This window comes from Bombina bombina, chromosome 3, assembly GCF_027579735.1.
Source record: "Bombina bombina isolate aBomBom1 chromosome 3, aBomBom1.pri, whole genome shotgun sequence".
In the NCBI taxonomy this organism is placed as follows: Eukaryota; Metazoa; Chordata; class Amphibia; order Anura; family Bombinatoridae; genus Bombina; species Bombina bombina.
The window spans coordinates 463,835,999-463,861,868 of record NC_069501.1 but is presented as its reverse complement, the minus strand read 5'-3'; the positions used below and the strand labels follow the sequence as shown (position 1 = coordinate 463,861,868).

The 25,870-nt window shown below is 41.1% G+C and overlaps 1 protein-coding gene across 4 annotated transcripts in view; it reads left to right on the top strand.

The window, feature by feature from the left end:
- SOX13 (SRY-box transcription factor 13) overlaps positions 1-25,870 on the top strand; it is a 152,598-nt gene that overhangs the window by 67,861 nt on the left and 58,867 nt on the right. For all 4 annotated transcript variants that reach the window (XM_053706710.1, XM_053706709.1, XM_053706711.1 and 1 more), the window contains one exon: positions 10,648-10,786. In XM_053706710.1, the coding sequence (XP_053562685.1) occupies positions 10,649-10,786 (138 nt within the window). In that variant the 5' untranslated portion in view covers position 10,648. The remainder of the gene's footprint in view (positions 1-10,647; positions 10,787-25,870) is intronic.

The window sequence follows — 25,870 nt, the reverse complement described above, 5'->3', positions numbered from 1 at the left end:
AGAAAATGTGATAATAGGAGTAAATTAGAAAGTTGCTTAAAATGGCATCTCCTATCTGAATGAAGAAAGTAAAATTTTGACTAGATTTTGTCTACGGTCTGACAAAGACATTTTAAAGGGACATGAAACCAAATTTTATTTCATGATTTAGATAGAGAATACGGTTTTAAACAACTTTACAATTTACTATCTATTTTGCTTCCTCCTTTTAATAGTAAACAGCTATGCACATGGGTGAGCCAATCACATGAGGAATACATGTGCAGCCACCAATCAGCAGCTCCTGAGCCTATCTAGATATGCTTTTCAACAGTGGATACGAAGAGAACGAAACAAATTAGATGTTAGAAATAAATTGGAAAGTTGTTAAAAATTGTATGCTTTCTCTGAATTGTGAAAGAAAAAAATTGGGTTTCATGTCCCTTTAATGAGAAGACATTCTCACTTCAGGGGTAGAAACCAGAATTAAAGGGATAGTCTACCATAGAATTGTTATTGTTTTAAAAGCTAGATAATCCCTTTATTACCCATTCCCCAGTTTTGCACAACCAGCACTGTTATATTAATACACTTTTTACCTCTGTGATTACCTTGTATCTAAGAACCTTCTTCCAGCCCCCTGATCACATGACTGTGACTGTTTATTATCTATTGTCTTGCAGTTAGCATTGTGATAACCCCCTGTGCCTGTTATTTATCTATATGGCCCGCATGTACTTTTAGTCTCTTTGTGTTGAAAGGGAATTTAAAGGGATAGTCTACCATAGAATTGTTATTGTTTTAAAAGATAGATAATCCCTTTATTACCCATTCCCCAGTTTTGCATAACCAACACAGTTATATTAATATACTTTTTACCTCTGATTACCTTGTATCTAGGAACCTTCTTCCAGCCCCTGATCACATGACTGTGACTGTTTATTATCTATTGTCTTGCATTTAGCATTGTTTTGTGCTAAATCTTAAATAACCCCCTGTGCCTGAACACAGTGTTATCTATATGGCCCACGTGTACTTTCTGTCTCTTTGTGTTGAAAAGAGATTTAAAGGGACAGTCAACACCAGAATTTTTGTTGTTTAAAAAGATAGATAATCCCTTTATTACCCATTCCCCAGTTTTGCAAAACCAACACTGTTATATTAATACACTTTTTACTTCTGTGACTAACTTGTATCTAAGCATCTTCTGACCGCCCCTAATCACATGACTTTTAGTTATTTTGCATATAGTTGCATTTTAGCCAATTAGTGCAGTGTCTGCCACTAGCCACGGGCGTGATCACAATGCTATCTATATGGCCTACATGAGCTTGCTCTCCCCTGCTGTGAAAAGTAAATAAAATAGAGGCGGTCTTCAAGGGCTTAGAAATTATCATATGTGCCTCCCTAGGTTTGCTTTCAACTAGAATACCAAGAGAACAAAGCAAAATTGTTGATAAAAGTAAATTGGAAAGTTGTTTAAAATTACATGCCCTATTTAAAAAATGAAAGTTTTTTTTGGACTTGTCCCAAAGGCTTAGAAATTAGCATATGAGCCTACCTATGTTTAGTTTAAACTAAGAATACCAAGAGAAAAAAGCAAATTTGATGATAAAAGTAAATTTGAAAGTTGATTAAAATTACATGTCCTATCTGAATAATGAAAATCTAATTTATAGTAGACGGTCCCTTTAAAAATCCTGTGATAAGAGGCAGCCTTTAAGGGCATAGAAATAAGAATATGAGTCTGCCTAGGTTTAGTTTCAACTAAGAATACCAAGAGAAAAAAGCAAATTTGATGATAAAATTAAATTGGAAAGTTGATTAAAATTACATGTCCTATCTGGATAATGAAAGTTTAATTTTGACTAGACTGCCCCTTTAAAGAGTCGTTTTAGTGATAAAATTACAATATGTTAAAAAAAAAACACAAATTCACTAGAATGGTCCTTGGCACATTATTATTTTTTTTTTACTTTTAAAATATACCTCTTTATCCTTTTTGTTTGATACTTTGTGCCTTTCCACAACAGCATACTGAAGTTGATCTGCATATTGCAGCATATTTTGCTACAGTCTCTTTAACACTGTAAAAATTGTATATGAAAGTGTACGCTCCTGGTCCTGTCCCTATTTCAGTATGTTCTTATGTAACAGAACAGAGTTTCAACAAAGGATACAAAGGGCATGAGGTCATTTTGAAACCAATTTTTTTTTTTTTAGAAGAATTGTATGCTTTTATCTGTATCGTATACATTTAAAGGGACGTTATAATGGAGAAATAGGTGTGCTCTTATTTGGTAGATCATGTTATTTGTGCACTACTTGTCATTGTAACTCAGAGGGTTAAACTTGTAGGTAAAGTCTTGGCTTTGGATCCGCAAGCACTGTAGTTTTTGAGCTGTTGATGCCATTGATTGGAGGGTCATGTGACTGTAACTGCCAACTGGCTCCCCAGTTAATTTCTGCTCAGGACCAGCAGGTTTCTCTCAAGTGGGTTTTCTTCATTTATATGTTAAATCTTATTTGGTAGCGATAGCACTCTATAGTGAGTAGTGCAAAAAATTATGAATTCAAGCATGTCATTTTTACAGTACAATGTCCCTTATATTTTTTACTTTCATGTTATGGAAATGAACAAAAGCTTAAAGGGACACTCAAGTCAAAATAAACTTTCATTATTCAGATAGAGCTTGCAATTTTAAACTTTCCAATTTAATTCCATTAAAAAAAGTTCAGTCTTTTTATATTTACATTTTTTGAGTCAAAAGCTCTTACTGTGCATGTGCAAGAATAAATGTGTATGCATTTGTGATTGGCTGATGGCTGTCACATGGTACGTGTATGCATTTGTGATTGGCTGATGGCTGTCACATAGTACAGAGGGAGTGGAAATAGACATAACTTTTAAAATTGTTAGAAAAAAATCTACTACTCATTTGAAGGTCAGACTAAGGGCTATTGCATTGTCTTGTTATCTTCCATTTGTTGATTATGCAAATCTACTGTGTTTACCGGTAAATACAGTATATTTGCATAATGAACAGGTGCATGATAACAAGACAATGCAATATCTTGTGTTTGCAATATCACTTAGTCTGAACTTCGAATGAGTAGTACATTTTCAAAGTTATGTCTATTACCACAACCCCTGTACCATTTGACAGCCATCAGCCAATCACTAATGCATATACATATAGTCTGTGAATTCTTGCACATGCTCAGTAGGAGCTGGTGATTCAAAAAGTGTAAATATAAAAAGACTGTGCTTGTTCTAGGGCTAAACCACCCTAGGAGCAGTATTGGATTCATACCACATTTAGACACCACTGAAACGCACTACTGTGTTAATGCAAAAGCGAATTTCCAGATGGGAAAACCTTCAACACATTTAAAGGTTAAAGGGACATGAAACCGAAAATGTTTCTTTTGTGATTCAGATAGAGCATGTGATTTAAAAAAAAAAAATGTTATTTCTCCAACATAGGTGTGTCCGGTCCACGGCGTCATCCTTACTTGTGGGATATTCTCTTCCCCAATAGGAAATGGCAAAGAGCCCAGCAAAGCTGGTCACATGATCCCTCCTAGGCTCCGCCTACCCCAGTCATTCTCTTTGCCGTTGTACAGGCAACATCTCCACGGAGATGGCTTAGAGTTTTTTAGTGTTTAACTGTAGTTTTTATTATTCAATCAAGAGTTTGTTATTTTGAAATAGTGCTGGTATGTACTATTTACTCAGAAACAGAAAAGTGATGAAGAATTCTGTTTGTATGAGGAAAATGATTTTAGCAACCGTCACTAAAATCCATGGCTGTTCCACACAGGACTGTTGAGAGCAATTAACTTCAGTTGGGGGAACAGTGAGCAGTCTCTTGCTGCTTGAGGTATGACACATTCTAACAAGACGATGTAATGCTGGAAGCTGTCATTTTCCCTATGGGATCCGGTAAGCCATGTTTATTACGATCGTAAATAAGGGCTTCACAAGGGCTTATTAAGACTGTAGACTTTTTCTGGGCTAAATCGATTCATTATTAAAAACATATTTAGCCTTGAGGAATCATTTTATCTGGGTATTTTGATATAATAATATCGGCAGGCACTGTTTTAGACACCTTATTCTTTAGGGGCTTTCCCAAAGCATAGGCAGAGCCTCATTTTCGCGCCGGTGTTGCGCACTTGTTTTTGAGAGGCATGGCATGCAGTCGCATGTGAGAGGAGCTCTGATACTTAGAAAAGACTTTCTGAAGGCGTCATTTGGTATCGTATTCCCCTTTGGGCTTGGTTGGGTCTCAGCAAAGCAGATACCAGGGACTGTAAAGGGGTTCAAAACGGCTCCGGTTCCGTTATTTTAAGGGTTAAAGCTTCCAAATTTGGGGTGCAATACTTTTAAGGCTTTAAGACACTGTGGTGAAAATTTGGTGAATTTTGAACAATTCCTTCATGTTTTTTCGCAATTGCAGTAATAAAGTGTGTTCAGTTTAAAATTTAAAGTGACAGTAACGGTTTTATTTTAAAACGTTTTTTGTACCTTGTTATCAAGTTTATGCCTGTTTAACATGTCTGAACTACCAGATAGACTGTGTTCTGAATGTGGGGAAGCCAGAATTCCTATTCATTTAAATAAATGTGATTTATGTGACAATGACAATGATGCCCAAGATGATTCCTCAAGTGAGGGGAGTAAGCATGGTACTGCATCATTCCCTCCTTCGTCTACACGAGTCTTGCCCACTCAGGAGGCCCCTAGTACATCTAGCGCGCCAATACTCCTTACTATGCAACAATTAACGGCTGTAATGGATAATTCTGTCAAAAACATTTTAGCCAAAATGAACACTTATCAGCGTAAGCGCGACTGCTCTGTTTTAGATACTGAAGAGCATGACGACGCTGATAATAATATTTCTGAAGGGCCCCTAACCCAGTCTGATGGGGCCAGGGAGGTTTTGTCTGAGGGAGAAATTACTGATTCAGGGAACATTTCTCAACAAGCTGAACCTGATGTGATTACATTTAAATTTAAGTTGGAACATCTCCGCATTCTGCTTAAGGAGGTATTATCCACTCTGGATGATTGTGACAAGTTGGTCATCCCAGAGAAACTATGTAAAATGGACAAGTTCCTAGAGGTGCCGGGGCTCCCAGAAGCTTTTCCTATACCCAAGCGGGTGGCGGACATTGTTAATAAAGAATGGGAAAGGCCCGGTATTCCTTTCGTCCCTCCCCCCATATTTAAAAAATTGTTTCCTATGGTCGACCCCAGAAAGGACTTATGGCAGACAGTCCCCAAGGTCGAGGGAGCGGTTTCCACTTTAAACAAACGCACCACTATACCCATAGAGGATAGTTGTGCTTTCAAAGATCCTATGGATAAAAAATTAGAAGGTTTGCTTAAAAAGATGTTTGTTCAGCAGGGTTACCTTCTACAACCAATTTCATGCATTGTCCCTGTCGCTACAGCCGCATGTTTCTGGTTCGATGAGCTGATAAAGGCGGTTGATAGTGATTCTCCTCCTTATGAGGAGATTATGGACAGAATCAATGCTCTCAAATTGGCTAATTCTTTCACCCTAGACGCCACTTTGCAATTGGCTAGGTTAGCGGCTAAGAATTCTGGGTTTGCTATTGTGGCGCGCAGAGCGCTTTGGTTGAAATCTTGGTCGGCTGATGCGTCTTCCAAGAACAAGCTACTTAACATTCCTTTCAAGGGGAAAACGCTGTTTGGCCCTGACTTGAAAGAGATTATCTCTGATATCACTGGGGGTAAGGGCCACGCCCTTCCTCAGGATCGGCCTTTCAAGGCAAAAAATAAACCTAATTTTCGTCTCTTTCGTAGAAACGGACCAGCCCAAGGTGCTACGTCCTCTAAGCAAGAGGGTAATACTTCTCAAGCCAAGCCAGCTTGGAGACCAATGCAAGGCTGGAACAAGGGAAAGCAGGCCAAGAAACCTGCCACTGCTACCAAGACAGCATGAAATGTTGGCCCCCGATCCGGGACCGGATCTGGTGGGGGGCAGACTCTCTCTCTTCGCTCAGGCTTGGGCAAGAGATGTTCTGGATCCTTGGGCGCTAGAAATAGTCTCCCAAGGTTATCTTCTGGAATTCAAGGGACTTCCCCCAAGGGGGAGGTTCCACAGGTCTCAGTTGTCTTCAGACCACATAAAACGACAGGCATTCTTACATTGTGTAGAAGACCTGTTAAGAATGGGAGTGATTCATCCTGTTCCATTAAGAGAACAAGGGATGGGGTTCTACTCCAATCTGTTCATAGTTCCCAAAAAAGAGGGAACGTTCAGACCAATCTTAGATCTCAAGATCTTAAACAAGTTTCTCAAGGTTCCATCGTTCAAGATGGAAACCATTCGAACTATTCTTCCTTCCATCCAGGAAGGTCAATTCATGACCACAGTGGATTTAAAGGATGCGTATCTACATATTCCTATCCACAAGGAACATCATCGGTTCCTAAGGTTCGCATTCCTGGACAAGCATTACCAGTTTGTGGCGCTTCCTTTCGGATTAGCCACTGCTCCAAGGATTTTCACAAAGGTACTAGGGTCCCTTCTAGCTGTGCTAAGACCAAGGGGCATTGCTGTAGTACCTTACTTGGACGACATTCTGATTCAAGCGTCGTCCCTTCCTCAAGCAAAGGCTCACACGGACATTGTCCTGGCCTTTCTCAGATCTCACGGATGGAAAGTGAACGTGGAAAAGAGTTCTCTATCTCCGTCAACAAGGGTTCCCTTCTTGGGAACAATAATAGACTCCTTAGAAATGAGGATTTTTCTGACAGAGGCCAGAAAAACAAAACTTCTAGACTCTTGTCGGATACTTCATTCCGTTTCTCTTCCTTCCATAGCGCAGTGCATGGAAGTGATCGGTTTGATGGTAGCGGCAATGGACATAGTTCCTTTTGCGCGCATTCATCTAAGACCATTACAACTGTGCATGCTCAGTCAGTGGAATGGGGACTATACAGACTTGTCTCCGAAGATACAAGTAAATCAGAGGACCAGAGACTCACTCCGTTGGTGGCTGTCCCTGGACAACCTGTCACAAGGGATGACATTCCGCAGACCGGAGTGGGTCATCGTCACGACCGACGCCAGTCTGATGGGCTGGGGCGCGGTCTGGGGATCCCTGAAAGCTCAGGGTCTTTGGTCTCGGGAAGAATCTCTTCTACCGATAAATATTCTGGAACTGAGAGCGATATTCAATGCTCTCAAGGCTTGGCCTCAGCTAGCGAGGGCCAAGTTCATACGGTTTCAATCAGACAACATGACAACTGTTGCGTACATCAACCATCAGGGGGGAACAAGGAGTTCCCTAGCGATGGAAGAAGTGACCAAAATCATTCTATGGGCGGAGTCTCACTCCTGCCACCTGTCTGCTATCCACATCCCAGGAGTGGAAAATTGGGAAGCGGATTTTCTGAGTCGTCAGACATTGCATCCGGGGGAGTGGGAACTCCATCCGGAAATCTTTGCCCAAGTCACTCAGCTGTGGGGCATTCCAGACATGGATCTGATGGCCTCTCGTCAGAACTTCAAAGTTCCTTGCTACGGGTCCAGATCCAGGGATCCCAAGGCGGCTCTAGTGGATGCACTAGTAGCACCTTGGACCTTCAAACTAGCTTATGTGTTCCCGCCGTTTCCTCTCATCCCCAGGCTGGTAGCCAGGATCAATCAGGAGAGGGCGTCGGTGATCTTGATAGCTCCTGCGTGGCCACGCAGGACTTGGTATGCAGATCTGGTGAATATGTCATCGGCTCCACCTTGGAAGCTACCTTTGAGACGAGACCTTCTTGTTCAGGGTCCGTTCGAACATCCGAATCTGGTTTCACTCCAGCTGACTGCTTGGAGATTGAACGCTTGATCTTATCGAAGCGAGGGTTCTCAGATTCTGTTATCGATACTCTTGTTCAGGCCAGAAAGCCTGTAACTAGAAAGATTTACCACAAAATTTGGAAAAAATATATCTGTTGGTGTGAATCTAAAGGATTCCCTTGGGACAAGGTTAAGATTCCTAAGATTCTATCCTTCCTTCAAGAAGGATTGGAAAAAGGATTATCGGCTAGTTCCCTGAAGGGACAGATTTCTGCCTTGTCTGTGTTACTTCACAAAAAGCTGGCAGCTGTGCCAGATGTGCAAGCCTTTGTTCAGGCTCTGGTTAGAATTAAGCCTGTTTACAAACCTTTGACTCCTCCTTGGAGTCTCAACTTAGTTCTTTCAGTTCTTCAGGGGGTTCCGTTTGAACCCCTACATTCCGTTGATATTAAGTTATTATCTTGGAAAGTTTTGTTTTTAGTTGCGATTTCTTCTGCTAGAAGAGTTTCAGAATTATCTGCTCTGCAGTGTTCTCCTCCTTATCTGGTGTTCCATGCAGATAAGGTGGTTTTACGTACTAAACCTGGTTTTCTTCCAAAAGTTGTTTCTAACAAAAACATTAACCAGGAGATTATCGTACCTTCTCTGTGTCCGAAACCAGTGTCAAAGAAGGAACGTTTGTTGCACAATCTGGATGTTGTTCGCGCTCTAAAATTCTATTTAGATGCTACAAAGGATTTTAGACAAACATCTTCCTTGTTTGTTGTTTATTCCGGTAAAAGGAGAGGTCAAAAAGCAACTTCTACCTCTCTCTCTTTTTGGATTAAAAGCATCATCAGATTGGCTTACGAGACTGCCGGACGGCAGCCTCCCGAAAGAATCACGGCTCATTCCACTAGGGCTGTGGCTTCCACATGGGCCTTCAAGAACGAGGCTTCTGTTAATCAGATATGTAGGGCAGCGACTTGGTCTTCACTGCACACTTTTACCAAATTTTACAAGTTTGATACTTTTGCTTCTTCTGAGGCTATTTTTGGGAGAAAGGTTTTGCAAGCCGTGGTGCCTTCCATTTAGGTGACCTGATTTGCTCCCTCCCTTCATCCGTGTCCTAAAGCTTTGGTATTGGTTCCCACAAGTAAGGATGACGCCGTGGACCGGACACACCTATGTTGGAGAAAACAGAATTTATGTTTACCTGATAAATTACTTTCTCCAACGGTGTGTCCGGTCCACGGCCCGCCCTGGTTTTTTTAATCAGGTCTGATAATTTATTTTCTTTAACTACAGTCACCACGGTACCATATGGTTTCTCCTATGCAAATATTCCTCCTTAACGTCGGTCGAATGACTGGGGTAGGCGGAGCCTAGGAGGGATCATGTGACCAGCTTTGCTGGGCTCTTTGCCATTTCCTGTTGGGGAAGAGAATATCCCACAAGTAAGGATGACGCCGTGGACCGGACACACCGTTGGAGAAAGTAATTTATCAGGTAAACATAAATTCTGTTTTTCCAATTTACTTCAATTGTAAAATTTGCTTAAAGGGCCAGTCAAGTCAACAACTTTCCAATTTACTTTTAGCACCAATTTTGCTTTGTTTTCTTGGTATCCTTAGTTGAAAGCTAAACATAGGAGGTTCATATGCTAATTTCTAGACCCTGAAGACTGCCTCTAATCTGAATGCATTTTGACCACTAGAAGGCATTAGTTCATGTGTTTCATATAGATAACATTGAGCTCATGCACGTGAAGTTACCCTGGAGTGAGCACTGATTGGCTAAAATGCAGGTCTGTCAAAACAACTGAAAGAAGGGGGCAGTTTGCAGAGGCTTAGATACAAGGTAATCACAGAGGTAAAAATTGTATTTCTATAACAGTGTTGGTTATGCAAAACTGGGAAATGGGTCATAAAGGGATTATCTTTCTTTTTAAACAACTATTCTGGTGTTGACTGTCCCTTTAATTCTCCTTGTTTCCTTTGTTGAATGAACAGCAATGCACAATGGGAAGCTATCTGAACACATCTGGTGAACCAATGAAAAGAGGCATTTATGTGCAATAGAAATAAATTGAAAAGTTGTTATAACTTGTATACTGTCTGAATCATTGAAATAAACATTTTGGGAATCATGTCCCTTTAATTTAAAACTGTTAAAAGTGATACAAAAGTAACAGGAAATGTGCTTTTGTGGTCATGTAGTTCCTCTGGACAATTTGCTTATTGGCTGATAAATATACATGTTACACAAGCAAGAAAAGAAAAAGTAGTTTTATTTAACCTTTTAACACCGTTAGGACATTATATTCCGTCCGAATTTTGCTGGGCTTTAGCGCTGAAGGACGGAATACAACGTCCTAACCGCTTGGCTTTCCTGAAGCCACTGGCGCTTCCCTGATGGGATCACGGTCTGGAGGGCGTTCCTAACATCATAGAGATGCCCCCCTAACGCAATCCCATCATTAAAATCTCGTGATCACGTGCACAATCGCGAGATTTCAATTTGTTTACATCGGAACTTTTGTTCCGATGAAGACACGTTAACCCTGGCACAAAACGGTTAAGCAAGAATACCCCATAAACAAAGGGAAAAAACCAAAAACTGTTATATTTTAAAATACTCTTTGCAAAATAGAAAAAAAATTCTGTAAGTTATCACTATTTTTTATTTTCACCTTTTGTTTGTGCCTTCTAATGTTGAATGACTTTATTTTTGTTCTTTATGTACGAATTTGTGCAACCCCAATTCCACACCGGGAAAGGCTTTGAGATTGAATAATATTTCTATCAGAATTACTGTTTTATTATAACCTTTTAAACTCTTGTTTTTTTTTTTTTTTTAGAATGTCCCAAAATCTATCTCCGTGCAAGGTTTCCGAGGTGCCCATTACTAAGATGGAAGAGGATTGTGAGGAGGAGGAAGCTTTTCAGTTTAGGGCGGGTTTGAACCACATCAAACAGGATGCTGATAGCTCACCTCCAGTAAGTGAGACGTGAGGGTTGTGTATTTCTTTAACCATTTTTGTATTTAAAGGAACACTAAACACCTTGTAATTGCAAGACACCATTGTTGTCTTGCTATAGATTAACCTATCAGCCAAGCCTAAACATTTTTAAAATAAGTTGACATCTTGTTTGCTGCAGTTGTTTTTAATAGCCAAACCTCACCCACTATTTCCATCATGTGGAGGAGCCAATTTACGTTTGTCTACAGCTGACAAGGCTAGCTCCAGGTCATAATGTTGTTATCAGTTAAAGGCAATTAGGGAACGAAATGTAGCAGGTTTAACCTTGAAATGTTTGCAGTGTGCTTTTTAAGTTTAATTAGAAATAGAGAAGTCATGATTTCCAGAACTAAATTACATGAAAAGGGGGCAAAATAAATAATGAACGTATAGTGCAAAGTTGTATTACTAACTAGCAAAACTAAACATTTTTATAATAAAATCTTAAGGGATTTTCTGTCCCTTTTTAAATAATTTCAAACACAGTTACATATATGCATAAGATATGCAGTTTGCACATTCACTATTAACTGTACCTTTAAATGTACATTGTAGAGAAAAAATTGCATCCTCATTTTTAAGATAATCAAATATTAAAAAAAGATTACATTTTTAATTGGACTAAAAATAAAAGGATTCATTATGACTATACATGTAATTTGTTCTCCATTGCTCTCTGCTTACAATTGCGCATTTGAAGATGGTGAAGATTTGCAGTGCGCATTCAAGTGTGTTTGTATTGTCACTTGCTTTTTTTAATGGCATCCCAACCAGGGCCGGCTCAACCATGGGATCAAGTGGGTCATGTGGACTCAAGCAGCACTTGACAAGGGGCAGTATGTCAGTGACTCAAACAGTCACAGTCAGGCCCAGACCACTCCTGCCCTGTGTCTCTATGGGGAAGTCGCAGGCTCCCAGCATCAAAACCTCATCACCTCATCATGCACAGACACAGAACCTGTCAGGGAGGGACATTCAAGGTGGGACAAACTCATCTCTTCCCTAACTTCCTTCCCAATTATTGCTCAATTATACATAAGCATTGGTTGCATGCAGGTAGACAGGCTTATTAAGGTCAGCGACCAGGCCTAGTAGGCTGATATGCTAATCAGTAAGTTTACTACTGGGGGGGCGTCTTTGCATTCTTGGACCCAGGCAGCAAAATTTCTTGAGCTGACCCTGATCCCAAGTCAATGTGGCTGCCTGTAGTGGCAAATATTGCATGTACTTATATTTTCCTGCAACATTACACAGATTGGTCGATGAGCCGTGTGTATCAACCAGGACTTCTTGAGTTTTGAATAGTGATTTGAATTTTTCAAGCTAATGTGAGTTGGCAATCTCGCTTTATTTTCACATGTATTCAGAGGTTTCGGATACCTTCAAATGTGGAAGCGGGTGGCCATTCATTCTGTTCGGCTAGTTTCTGAGCCAAATTTATGTTTGAGAAACGGCAACACACTAAAATCTGTGCAAATCCATATTTCTCCTACATTGGTGTGTCCGGTCCACGACTTCATCCTTACTTGTGGGATATTCTCATTCCCTACAGGAAATGGCAAAGAGAGCACACAGCAAAGCTGTCCATATAGCCCCCCTTCTGGCTCCGCCCCCCAGTCATTCTCTTTGCCGCTCTGAACAAGTAGCATCTCCACGGGGATGGTAAAGAGTATGTGGTGTTAGTTGTAGTTTTTATTTCTTCTATCAAGAGTTATTTTAAAATAGTGCCGGTTTGTACTATTTACTCTACAACAGAAAGTGATGAAGATTTCTGTTAAGAGGAGTATGATTTTAGCACCAGTAACTAAAATCCATTGCTGTTCCCACGCAGGACTGTTGAAACCAGAGAACTTCAGTTGGGGGGAACAGTTTGCAGGCTTATCTGCTTCAGGTATGATCAGTCACTTTTCTAACAAGACCTAGTACTGCTAGAAGACTGTCAGTTTTTCCCTTATGGGATAGGTAAGCCATTTTCTTAGACTCAGTTATAGAATTAAGGCTTATATTTTGGGCTCTATGCTGGTTGACACTTTTGTGGGCTAAATCGATTGATTTTTATCATGTTTATTTGACATTTGGAGTGTTTGACAAACTTTGAAACACTTTTGGGGACATTTATTTTCGCCTGGCAGTTGTTTAGACGCCTAATCTTGTCAGAAAGGCCCCTTCACTCTGGAATGCAGAGGGAGGAGGCCTCATTTTCGCGCCTCAGTTGCGCAGTTACTTTCTCTAGGCAGTGCATGCAGCTTCACGTGAGGAGGTCCAGTGGCTTAGAAAAGGACTCAGAGAGGCTTATTTCTGTTGTTAATAACCCCTAAGGAAGGTAAAAGCCGCAGCAAAGTCTGTGGCAGGGACTGTAGTGTATTTTAACCGGTCAATTGGGATTATTAGCTCCGGTTTGGTCATTTAAGGGTTAAGAGACTTGAAATTTGGTGTGCAATCCTTTTAAAGCATTAAGACACTAGGGTATAAATTTCATAAAGATCGGATATTTCCTTCATGTTTTTTCGATCATGCAGAAATAAAGTGTGCTCTTTTTATTATTTAAAGAGACAGTAACCGTTTTGTTTAAAATTGTTTTTATTGCATTAAAAACCTGCCTAAGTCTGTTTAACATGTCTGTACCTTCAGATAGCCTATGTTCTGTGTGTGTATAGAGGCCAAGGTGGTTCCCCCATTAAATGTATGTGCGAATTGTGCCATGGCGTCCAAACAGAGTAAGGACAGTACTGTCACATTTAATAATGTTGCCCAAGATGATTCTTTAAATGAAGGTAGTGGGGATAGCTCATCATCCTCTCCTTCTGTGTCAACACCAGCTTTGCCCGCGCAGGCGATACCTAGTACATCTAGCGCGCCAATGCAGCAATTAACAGCAGTAATGGATAATTCTCTAGCAGCTCTTTTATCCAAACTGCCAACATTTCCTAGAAAGCGTGATTGCTCAGTTTTACATACAGAGGATGAGCAAGTAGGCGCTGACGATAATTTATCTATACCCTCACATCAATCTGAGTTGGCAGTGAGGGAGGGTCTGTCTGAGGGAGAAATTTCTGATTCAGGAAAAGTTTCTCAGCAGGCAGAACCTGATATCGTGGCATTTAAATTTAAGCTAGAACATCTCCGCGCTCTGCTTAAGGAGGTGCTAGCTACCCTTGATGATTGTGATACTTTGGTGATTCCAGAGAAGTTGTGCAAAATGGACAAATTCCTAGAGGTCCCAGTGCACGCTTACGCTTTTCCGATACCCAAGAGGGTGGCGGACATAGTGACTAAGGAGTGGGAGAAGCCAGGCGTACCTTTTGTTCCCCCTCCTATCTTTAAGAAAATGTTCCCCATTGTCGACCCCAGAAGGGATGCATGGCAAACGGTCCCTAAGGTAGAGGGGGCAGTTTCAACATTAGCTAGGCACACAACTATTCCTATAGAAGACAGTTGCGCTTTCAAAGATCCTATGGATAAAAAATTGGAAGGATTGCTTAAAAAGATTTTTGTTCAGCAAGGTTTCCTTCTTCAATCAATTTCGTGCATTATTCCTGTCACCACGGCGGCGTCTTTTTGGTTCGATGAACTAGAAAATTCGCTCCAAAAGGAGACTCCATATGATGAGGTCATGGACAGAATTCACGCACTAAAGTTGGCTAATTCCTTTATTTTGGATGCCGCTTTTCAATTGGCTAAATTAGCGGCGAAAAATTCAGGTTTTGCAATAGTGGCGCGCAGGGTGCTTTGGCTAAAATCTTGGTCGACAGATGATTGCTTAATATTCCTTTCAAAGGTAAGACCCTTTTCGGGCCAGAATTGAAGGAGATTATTTCAGACATCACTGGGGGAAAGGGCCATGCCCTCCCACAGGATAGGCCTTTCAAAGCTAAGAATAAGTCTAATTTTCGTTCCTTTCGCAATTTCAGGAACGGACCGGCTTCTAACTCTACAGCCTCTAGACAAGAGGGTAACACTTCCCAGCCTAAACCAGCATGGAAACCATTGCAAGGCTGAAACAAGGGAAAACAGGCCAAGAAGCCTGCTGCTGCTACCAAGACAGCATGAAGGGGTAGCCCCCGATTCGGGACCGGATCTAGTAGGGGGCAGATTTTCTCTCTTTGCTCAGGCTTGGGCAAGAGATGTTCCGGACCCCTGGGCACTAGAAATAGTCTCTCAGGGGTATCTTCTAGAGTTCAAGGAACTTCCTCCAAGGGGAAGGTTCCACATGTCTCGCTTATCTTTAGACCAGATAAAGAGACAGGCATTCTTACATTGCGTAGGAGACCTGTTAAAGATGGGAGTGATACACCCAGTTCCAACAGCGGAACAAGGTCAGGGTTTTTACTCTAACCTGTTTGCAGTTCCCAAAAAAGAAGGAACTTTCAGACCAATTCTGGATTTAAAAATTCTAAACAAATTCCTCAGAGTTCCATCATTCAAAATGGAAACCATTCGGACGATTTTACCAATGATCCAGGAGGGTCAATATATGACTACCGTGGACCTAAAGGATGCATACCTGCATATTCCTATCCACAAAGATCATCATCAGTTCCTGAGGTTCGCCTTTCTGGACAAACATTATCAGTTCGTGGCTCTTCCGTTCGGTTTAGCCACTGCTCCCAGAATTTTCACAAAGGTGCTAGGATCCCTTCTAGCGGTCCTAAGGCCGAGGGGCATTGCAGTAGCACCTTACCTAGACGACATTCTAATTCAAGCGTCGTCCCTTCCCAAAGCAAGGGCTCATACAGACATTGTTTTAGCCTTTCTCAGATCTCACGGGTGGAAGGTGAACACAGAAAAGAGTTCCCTGTTTCCGTCCACAAGGGTTCCCTTTCTGGGAACAATAATAGACTCTGTAGAAATGAAGATTTTTCTGACAGAGGTCAGAAAGTTAAAGCTTCTAAACGCTTGTCGAGTTCTTCAATCTATTCCTCAACCCTCCATATCTCAGTGCATGGAGGTAATAGGACTAATGGTTGCGACAATGGACATGGTTCCTTTTGCTCAAATTAATTTAAGACCATTGCAACTGTGCATGCTCAAACAGTGGAATGGGGATTATGCAGACTTGTCTCCTCAGATTCAAGTGGACCAGATAACCAGAGACTCACTCCTCTGGTGGTTGGCTCAGGATCGCCTGTCTCAAGGAATGAGTTTCCGCAGACCAGAGTGGATCATTGTCACAACCGACGCCAGTCTCTTAGGCTGGGGCGCGGTCTGGGGCTCCCTGAAAGCTCAGGGTCTATGGTCTCGGGAAGAGTCTCTTCTCCCGATAAACATTTTGGAACTGAGAGCGATATTCAATGCGCTCCTGACTTGGCCTCAACTAGCGAAGGCCAGGTTCATAAGATTTCAGTCGGACAACATAATGACTGTAGCATACATCAATCATCAGGGAGGAACAAAGAGTTCCCTGGCGATGAGAGAGGTATCCAAGATCATCAAATGGGCGGAGGATCACTCCTGCCATCTATCTGCAATTCACATCCCAGGAGTAGACAACTGGGAGGCGGATTATTTGAGTCGTCAGACTTTCCATCCGGGGGAGTGGGAACTTCACCCGGAGGTCTTTGCCCAGTTAACTCAACTATGGGGCATTCCAGATATGGATCTGATGGCGTCTCGTCAGAACTCCAAGGTTCCTCTCTACGGGTCCAGATCCAGGGATCCCAAGGCGACACTAGTAGATGCATTGGTAGCGCCTTGGTCGTTCAATCTAGCTTATGTGTTTCCACCGTTCCCTCTCCTTCCCAGGCTTGTAGCCAGGATCAAACAGGAGAAGGCCTCTGTGATTCTAATAGCTCCTGCATGGCCACGCAGGACTTGGTATGCAGACCTGGTGAATATGTCATCGGCTCCACCATGGAAGCTACCTTTGAGGCAGGACCTTCTAGTACAAGGTCCATTCGAACATCCAAATCTAGTTTCTCTGCAACTGACTGCTTGGAAATTGAACGCTTGATTCTATCTAAGCGTGGGTTTTCAGATTCAGTTATAGATACTCTGGTTCAGGCCAGAAAACCGGTAACTAGGAAAATTTACCATAAGATATGGCAAAAATATATCTGTTGGTGCGAATCCAAGGGTTACTCTTGAGGTAAAATTAGAATTCCTAGGATACTTTCCTTTCTCCAAGAGGGTTTGGATAAAGGTTTGTCAGCTAGTTCTCTTGTTGCATAAACGTTTAGCAGCCGTGCCAGATGTACAGGCGTTTGTACAGGCATTAGTTAGAATCAAGCCTGTCTACAGACCTATGACTCCTCCATGGAGTCTAAATTTAGTTCTTTCAGTTCTTCAAGGGGTTCCGTTTCAACCTTTGCATTCCATAGATATTAAATTACTATCTTGGAAAGTTCTGTTTTTGGTTGCTATTTCTTCTGCTAGAAGAGTTTCCGAATTGTCTGCTTTGCAGTGTACTTCACCCTATCTGGTATTCCATACAGATAAGGTAGTTTTACGTACTAAGCCTGGTTTTCTTCCAAAGGTGGTTTCCAACAGGAATATTTACCAGGAAATAGTTGTTCCTTCTCTGTGTCCGAATCCAGTTTCGAAGAAGGAACGTTTGTTACATAACTTAGATGTAGTTTGTGCTTTAAAATTCTATTTAGAAGCAACAAAGGATTTCAGACAGACATCTTCTTTGTTTGTCGTCCATTCTGGTAAGAGGAGAGGTCAGAAAGCTACTGCTACCTCTCTTTCCTTTTGGCTAAAAAGCATCATCCGATTGGCTTATGAGACTGCCGGACGGCAGCCTCCTGAACGAATTACAGCTCACTCTACTAGAGCTGTGGCTTCCACATGGGCTTTCAAGAATGAGGCTTCTGTTGAACAGATCTGTAAGGCAGCGACTTGGTCTTCTCTGCATACTTTTGCCAAATTTTACAAATTCGATACTTATGCTTCTTCGGAGGCTGTTTTTGGGAGAAAGGTTTTGCAAGCTGTGGTGCCTTCCGTTTAGGTTACCTGACTTGTTCCCTCCCTTCATCCGTGTCCTAAAGCTTTGGTATTGGTTCCCACAAGTAAGGATGAAGCCGTGGACCGGACACACCAATGTAGGAGAAAACAGAATTTATGTTTACCTGATAAATTTCTTTCTCCTACGGTGTGTCCGGTCCACGGCCCGCCCTGGCTTTTAGTCAGGTTTAAAAATTTTATTTTTCTGTACACTACAGTCACCACGGCACCTTATGGTTTCTCCTTTTTCTCCTAACCGTCGGTCGAATGACTGGGGGGCGGAGCCAGAGGGGGGGGCTATATGGACAGCTTTGCTGTGTGCTCTCTTTGCCATTTCCTGTAGGGAATGAGAATATCCCACAAGTAAGGATGAAGCCGTGGACCGGACACACCGTAGGAGAAAGAAATTTATCAGGTAAACATAAATTCTGTTTTTAGTGTGGTGCTGTTTCAGAAGTATATATTCAGCTCCGAAAATAGCTGAACAGAATAAAGGGTGCCTTCTTCTGCATTATATATTGGTATAGATATATACAGATATATAGGTATATCTATATATGTTTGTATATGTATGTATGTATATATATATATATATATATATATATATATACACACACACACACACACAAGCATATACATCATTAGAGATGTATGTATCTCTGTTAAAGTCCTTGACCTGCTTTTTTTTTTTCTAACACCTGAGACTTCATATCTTTGAGCCCTTATAACCTTCTTGTGTAATATTTTTCTAAATCATTTTTTATCAGATGATGGTATTATGAGTGTAACTCTACTTTCTAATGTATTTTTTATGTTAACCAGAGCTCTGTCGCTCTGCTCACGTGATCGTGTTTACTTTCAACTTGCAATACGAGCAGAAAACCTGACGTGCTTAAACAGCCACAATAAACCTCTTAATCTGGCCCTAAAGTTGACTGTCTAAAATTGATGACAATTTTGTTTGTGGCTCTGTCCTCAACTTAGAGTGTCCATACCCTAGGACTTTACCCCTTTTTCTGACTATTTTTTCCTTCAGGATTAGGCTTTTTTTGTTTTCCTTTATGAAAAAAAACCCTCAACATATGCTACTCTGTTATTCTGTGGTGGGGATGATAAGGTAACTCTTGTTCTTAGGATGGAACAATCCTATTAAGGTGAGATCTCTTTCTAGTAGGGTTATAACTTTATTATGAAGTCTTGATTGATCATTGTGTAAAGCAGCCTCCTGGTTTTGCTGCACACACTTTCATTGTTTTCCTTTTATATGTGTCTGTGTTTTTACCAGCAGCATTTTGTAGGAAGGTGTTGTCAGACATAGGCAATTTTAAGACACTTTTAATTTTACTTCTATTTTCAGATGTGCTTCATTCTCTTGGTATCCCTTGTTGAAAAAGAATATGCACATATCCTACACTAGTGGGACCTAGTTGCTGATTGTTGCCTGCACACATTTGTCTCTTGTGATTGGCTAACTAGATGTGTTCAGCTAGCTGAAAGTAGTACAACGCTGTTCCTTCAGCAAAGGATAACTAGATAAGGAAGCAAATTTAATAACACAAGTATATTGGAAAGTTGTTTAAAAATTGTATGTTCTATCCAAATCATGAAAGAAAATTTTGGAGTTTCCTGTCCCTATAAATAACCAATAAATACAGTAGAACAAATGCATGATAAAAGGACAATAGCTCAGGGTCGATTTATCAAGCTACGGCGTACAGGGGCACACATACGCGCCCCTGTCCGACGCAGCTCGTCTGCCCGCGCACAGCCAATCACGCGCGGGCAGGAGAGACTAGGGAGATTGAAATTTGCCACCTACGTATATGCTGTGAATTCTTGCACCTGCTCAGTAGGAGCTGGTGACTTAAAAAGTGTAATCATAAAAAGACTGTGCAAATTTTGTTAATGGAAGTAAGTTGTTTAAAATTGCCTGCTCTATCTGAATCAGGAAAGTTTAATTTTGACTTGAGTGTCCCTTTAACTTATAAAATATTTGGACGTGACTATTTATTGTGTTGTGCGCCAATTTGCCTGTTCCCCCAGGCAGAATCCAATAGAGAGCCACTTTATTGTTCTATTAGCCAAGCCATTGTTCCTCATACACAATGTCCAATGTTACCTTTTACACTGTATATTAACCCCTGCCACCCACACATAATATTTAAAACAAATGATCATATATACAATGCAGTTTATGTAAACATAAAACAGAACACATAACTAGTGCAATAACCTGCATAATATCCCTTAGTCTGGTTTTGAAGAAAGAAATAAGTCTCTATATGTGTCCAGGAAAAGTGACTATGAATGGACATTTCCTAATGAAGGCAAGATGAGTTTAAGTACTAGATGCATAAGAAATAACTTTTCCTGGAATGGTGACTTTAAACGGCACACTGTATACAACAGAAGATTACTGAATGGAGTTTGATAAAGCAACAAACTTGTATTTCTTCCTTTTTTTTTTTTTCCTTTTTTTTTTTTTTTTTTTTTTTAAAGGGACAGTCTACACCAGAATTTTTATTGTTTAAAAAGATAGATAATTCCTTTATTACCCATTCCTCAGTTTTGCATAACCAACACAGTTATATTAATATACTTTTTTCTTTCTTTCTGTGATTACCTTGTATCTAATTCTCTGCAGACTGCCCCCTTATTTTAATTCTTTTGACAGACATGCATTTTAGCCAATCAGTGCTGACTCCTAGGTAATATGGCACACATGAACTAACGCCCTTTAGTTGTGAAAAGCTGTCAAAATGCATTCAGATAAGAGACGGCCTTAAAGGGCTAAGAAATTAGCATATGACCTACCTAGGTTTAGCTTTCAACTGAGAATACCAAAAGAACAAAGCAGAATTCATGATAAAGGTAAATTGGAAAGTTGTTTAAAATTGCATGCCCTATCTGAATCATTAAAGTTTATTTTTGACTAGACTGTCCCTTTAATTTTGTTTATTAGCCAGTCTTATTACATATATATAGATAGAAAACAATGTACGTATATAGAGACAATTCCAATAATAATATCTTACTGGTTACATTGCATAGTACTACTGGGTAATAATTTATAGTAAACAGAAAAACAAAACGGGGTAAATAAGGACAGGAGGTCATGTCACAAAAGTTGCTTGTCAGTGTATCAAGAATGGGTTTTGTTTATAGTCATTGCTTTTTAGAGTACTTTATTGTTGTCTAATAATTGCATAGGCATTCCATTTTAACTTTGTCATTAACAATGCTTGCAAAGTAGTCAGAGACAAAAGGGGTTTCTATCACACCACAACAAACCATAATTTACAATATAAACAATTGGATGTTTGATGGTACAATAACCTTCTACAGAACAGCATACCATGTCTTGCAATGTTTATTTCTCTTGTTAAGTGTATCCAGTCCACGGATCATCCATTACTTGTGGGATATTCTCCTTCCCAACAGGAAGTTGCAAGAGGATCACCCAGAGCAGAGCTGCTATATAGCTCCTCCCCTCACTGCCATATTCAGTCATTCTCTTGCAACTCTCAACAAAGCTGGACGTAGTAAGAGGAGAGTGGTGTATTATAGTTAGTTTTTTAACTTCAATCAAAAGTTTGTTATTTTTAAATGGTACCGGAGTGTACTGTTTCATCAAAGGCAGTATTAGAAGAAGAATCTGCCTGTGATTTCTATGATCTTAGCAGAAGTAACTAAGATCAATTGCTGTTCTCACATATTCTGAGGAGTGAGGTAACTTCAGAGAGGGAATGGCGTGCAGGTTTTCCTGCAATAAGGTATGTGCAGTAAACATATTTCTAGGGATGGAATTTGCTAGAAAAATGCTGCTGATACCGGATTAATGTTAAGCCTTAAATGCAGTGATAGCGACTGGTATCAGGCTTATTAACAGAGATACATACTCTTATAAAAGTGTAATATAAAACATTTGCTGGCATGTTAATCGTTTTTATATATGTTTGGTGACAAAACTTATTGGGGCCTAGTTTTTCTCCACATGGCTGGCTTGATTTTTTGCCTAGAAACAGTTTCCTCAGGCTTTCCACTGTTGTAATATGAGTGGGAGGGGCCTTTTTAGTGCTTTTCTGTGCAGATAAAAATACTGACAGAGACATTCAGCTTCCCTCTGCATGATACAGGACATCTCTGAAGGGCTCAAAAGGCTTCAAAGTCGTGTTTGAGGAGGGTAACAAAACTGTGGCAGTTGTTGTGACTGTGTTTAAAAAACAAACAAAAAAAAAAAAACGTTTTTGTCATTTATTATTCTGTTTTCTCCAACATAGGTGTGTCCGGTCCACGGCGTCATCCTTACTTGTGGGATATTCTCTTCCCCAACAGGAAATGGCAAAGAGCCCAGCAAAGCTGGTCACATGATCCCTCCTAGGCTCCGCCTACCCCAGTCATTCTCTTTGCCGTTGTACAGGCAACATCTCCACGGAGATGGCTTAGAGTTTTTTAGTGTTTAACTGTAGTTTTTATTATTCAATCAAGAGTTTGTTATTTTAAAATAGTGCTGGTATGTACTATTTACTCAGAAACAGAAAAGAGATGAAGATTTCTGTTTGTATGAGGAAAATGATTTTAGCACCGTAACTAAAATCCATGGCTGTTCCACACAGGACTGTTGAGAGCAATTAACTTCAGTTGGGGGAACAGTGTGCAGTCTCTTACTGCTTGAGGTATGACACATTCTAACAAGACGATGTAATGCTGGAAGCTGTCATTTTCCCTATGGGATCCGGTAAGCCATGTTTATTAAGATAGTAAATAAGGGCTTCACAAGGGCTTATTAAGACTGTAGACTTTTTCTGGGCTAAATCGATTCATTATTAACACATATTTAGCCTTGAGGAATCATTTAATCTGGGTATTTTGATAAGATTATATCGGCAGGCACTGTTTTAGACACCTTATTCTTTAGGGACTTTCCCTAATCATTGTCAGAGCCTCATTTTCGCGCCGGTATGGCGCACTTGTTTTTGAGAACAGCATGGCATGCAGCTGCATGTGTGTGGAGCTCTGATACATAGAAAAGTCTTTCTGAAGGCATCATTTGGTATCGTATTCCCCTTTGGGCTTGGTTGGGTCTCAGCAAAGCAGATTCCAGGGACTGTAAAGGGGTTAAATATAAAAACGGCTCCGGTTCCGTTATTTTAAGGGTTAAAGCTTCAAAATTTGGTGTGATGAGACTGCCGGACGGCAGCCTCCTGAAAGAATCACAGCTCACTCCACTAGGGCTGTGGCTTCCACATGGGCCTTCAAGAACGAGGCTTCTGTTGATCAGATATGTTAGGCAGCGACTTGGTCTTCACTGCACACTTTTACTAAATTTTACAAATTTGATACTTTTGCTTCTTCTGAGGCTATTTTTGGGAGAAAGGTTTTGCAAGCCGTGGTGCCTTCCATTTAGGTGACCTGATTTGCTCCCTCCCTTCATCCGTGTCCTAAAGCTTTGGTATTGGTTCCCACAAGTAAGGATGACGCCGTGGACCGGACACACCTATGTTGGAGAAAACAGAATTTATGTTTACCTGATAAATTACTTTCTCCAACGGTGTGTCCGGTCCACGGCCCGCCCTGGTTTTTTTAATCAGGTCTGATAATTTATTTTCTTTAACTACAGTCACCACGGTAACATATGGTTTCTCCTATGCAAATATTCCTCCTTAACGTCGGTCGAATGACTGGGGTAGGCGGAGCCTAGGAGGGATCATGTGACCAGCTTTGCTGGGCTCTTTGCCATTTCCTGTTGGGGAAGAGAATATCCCACAAGTAAGGATGACGCCGTGGACCGGACACACCGTTGGAGAAAGTAATTTATCAGGTAAACATAAATTCTGTTTTTGTTATTAAGGGGTTAATCATCCATTTGCAAGTGGGTGCAATGCTCTGCTGACTTGTTACATACACTGTAAAAATTTTGTTAGTGTAACTGCCTTTTTTCACTGTTATTTCAAATTTTGTCAAAATTTGTTTCTCTTAAAGGAACAGTAACGTTTTTTATATTGCTTGTTAACTTGCTTTAAAGTGTTTTCCAAGCTTGCTAGTCTCATTGCTAGTCTGTACAAACATGTCTGAAACAGAGGATACTTGTTCATTATGTTTAAAAGCCATGGTGGAGCCCCATAGGAGAATGTGTACTAAATGTATTGATTTCACCTTAAACAGTAAAGATCAGTCTTTATCTATAAAAGAATTGTCACCAGAGGGGTCTGTCGAGGGGGAAGTTATGCCGACTAACTCTCCCCACGTGTCGGACCCTTCGCCTCCCGCTCAAGGGACGCACAATAATATGGCGCCAAGTACATCAGGGACGCACATAGCGATTACTTTGCAGGACATGGCTGCAATCATGAATAATACCCTGTCAGAGGTATTATCCAGATTGCCTGAATTGAGAGGCAAGCGTGATAGCTCTGGGGTTAGACGAGATACCGAGCGCGTAGATGCTGTAAGAGCCATGTCTGATACTGCGTCACAATATGCAGAACCTGAGAACGGAGAGCTTCAGTCTGTGGGTGACGTCTCTGAATCGGGGAGACCTGATTCAGAGATTTCTAATTTTAAATTTAAGCTTGAGAACCTCCGTGTATTGCTTGGGGAGGTATTAGCTGCTCTGAATGACTGTGACACAATTGCAGTGCCAGAGAAATTGTGTAGGCTGGATAAATACTATGCAGTGCCGGTGAGTACTGATGTTTTTCCAATACCTAAAAGGCTTACATAAATTATTAGTAAGGAGTGGGATAGGCCCGGTGTGCCCTTTTCCCCACCTCATATTTAGAAAAATGTTTCCAATAGATGCCACTACACGGGACTTATGGCAGACTGTCCCTAAGGTGGAGGGAGCAGTTTCTACTTTAGCAAAGCGTACCACTATCCCGGTTGAGGACAGTTGTGCTTTTTCAGATCCAATGGATAAAAAATTAGAGGGTTACCTTAAGAAAATGTTTATTCAACAAGGTTTTATTTTACAGCCCCTTGCATGCATTGTGCCTGTCACTGCTGCGGCGGCATTCTGGTTTGAGGCCCTGGAAGAGGCCATCCATACAGCTCCATTGACTGAAATTGTTGACAAGCTTAGAACTCTTAAGCTAGCTAACTCATTTGTTTCTGATGCCATTGTTCATTTGACTAAACTAATGGCTAAGAATTCCGGATTCGCCATCCAGGCGCGTAGGGCGCTATGGCTCAAATCCTGGTCAGCTGATGTGACTTCAAAGTCTAAATTACTCAACATTCCTTTCAAGGGGCAGACCTTATTCGGGCCTGGTTTGAAAGAAATTATTGCTGACATTACTGGAGGTAAGGGTCATACCCTTCCTCAGGACAGGGCCAAATCAAAGGCCAAACAGTCTAATTTTCGTGCCTTTCGAAATTTCAAGGCAGGTGCAGCATCAGCTTCCTCTTCTTCAAAGCAAGAGGGAACTTTTGCTCAATCCAAGCAGGCCTGGAAACCTAACCAGTCATGGACAAGGGCAAGCAGGCCAGAAAGCCTGCTGCTGCCTCTAAGACAGCATGAAGGAGCGGCCCCCTATCCGACAACGGATCTAGTAGGGGGCAGACTCTCTCTCTTCGCCCAGGCGTGGGCAAGAGATGTTCAGGATCCCTGGGCGTTGGAGATCTATCTCAGGGATATCTTCTGGACTTCAAAGCTTCTCCTCCACAAGGGAGATTTCACCTTTCAAGATTATCTGCAAACCAGATAAAGAAAGAGGCATTCCTAAGCTGCGTACAAGATCTCCTTGTAATGGGAGTGATCCATCCAGTTCCGCGGACGGAACAAGGACAGGGGTTTTATTCAAATCTGTTTGTGGTTCCCAAAAAAGAGGGAACCTTCAGACCAATTTTGGATTGAAAGATCCTAAACAAATTCCTCAGAGTTCCGTCATTCAAGATGGAAACTATTTGAACCATTTTATCCATGATCCAAGAGGGCCAGTACATGACCACAGTGGACTTAAAGGATGCCTACCTTCACATTCCGATTCACAAGAATCATCATCGGTTCCTGAGGTTTGCCTTTCTAGACAGGCATTACCAATTTGTAGCTCTTCCATTCGGGTTGGCTACAGCCCCAAGAATTTTTACAAAGGTTCTGGGCTCACTTCTGGCGGTCCTA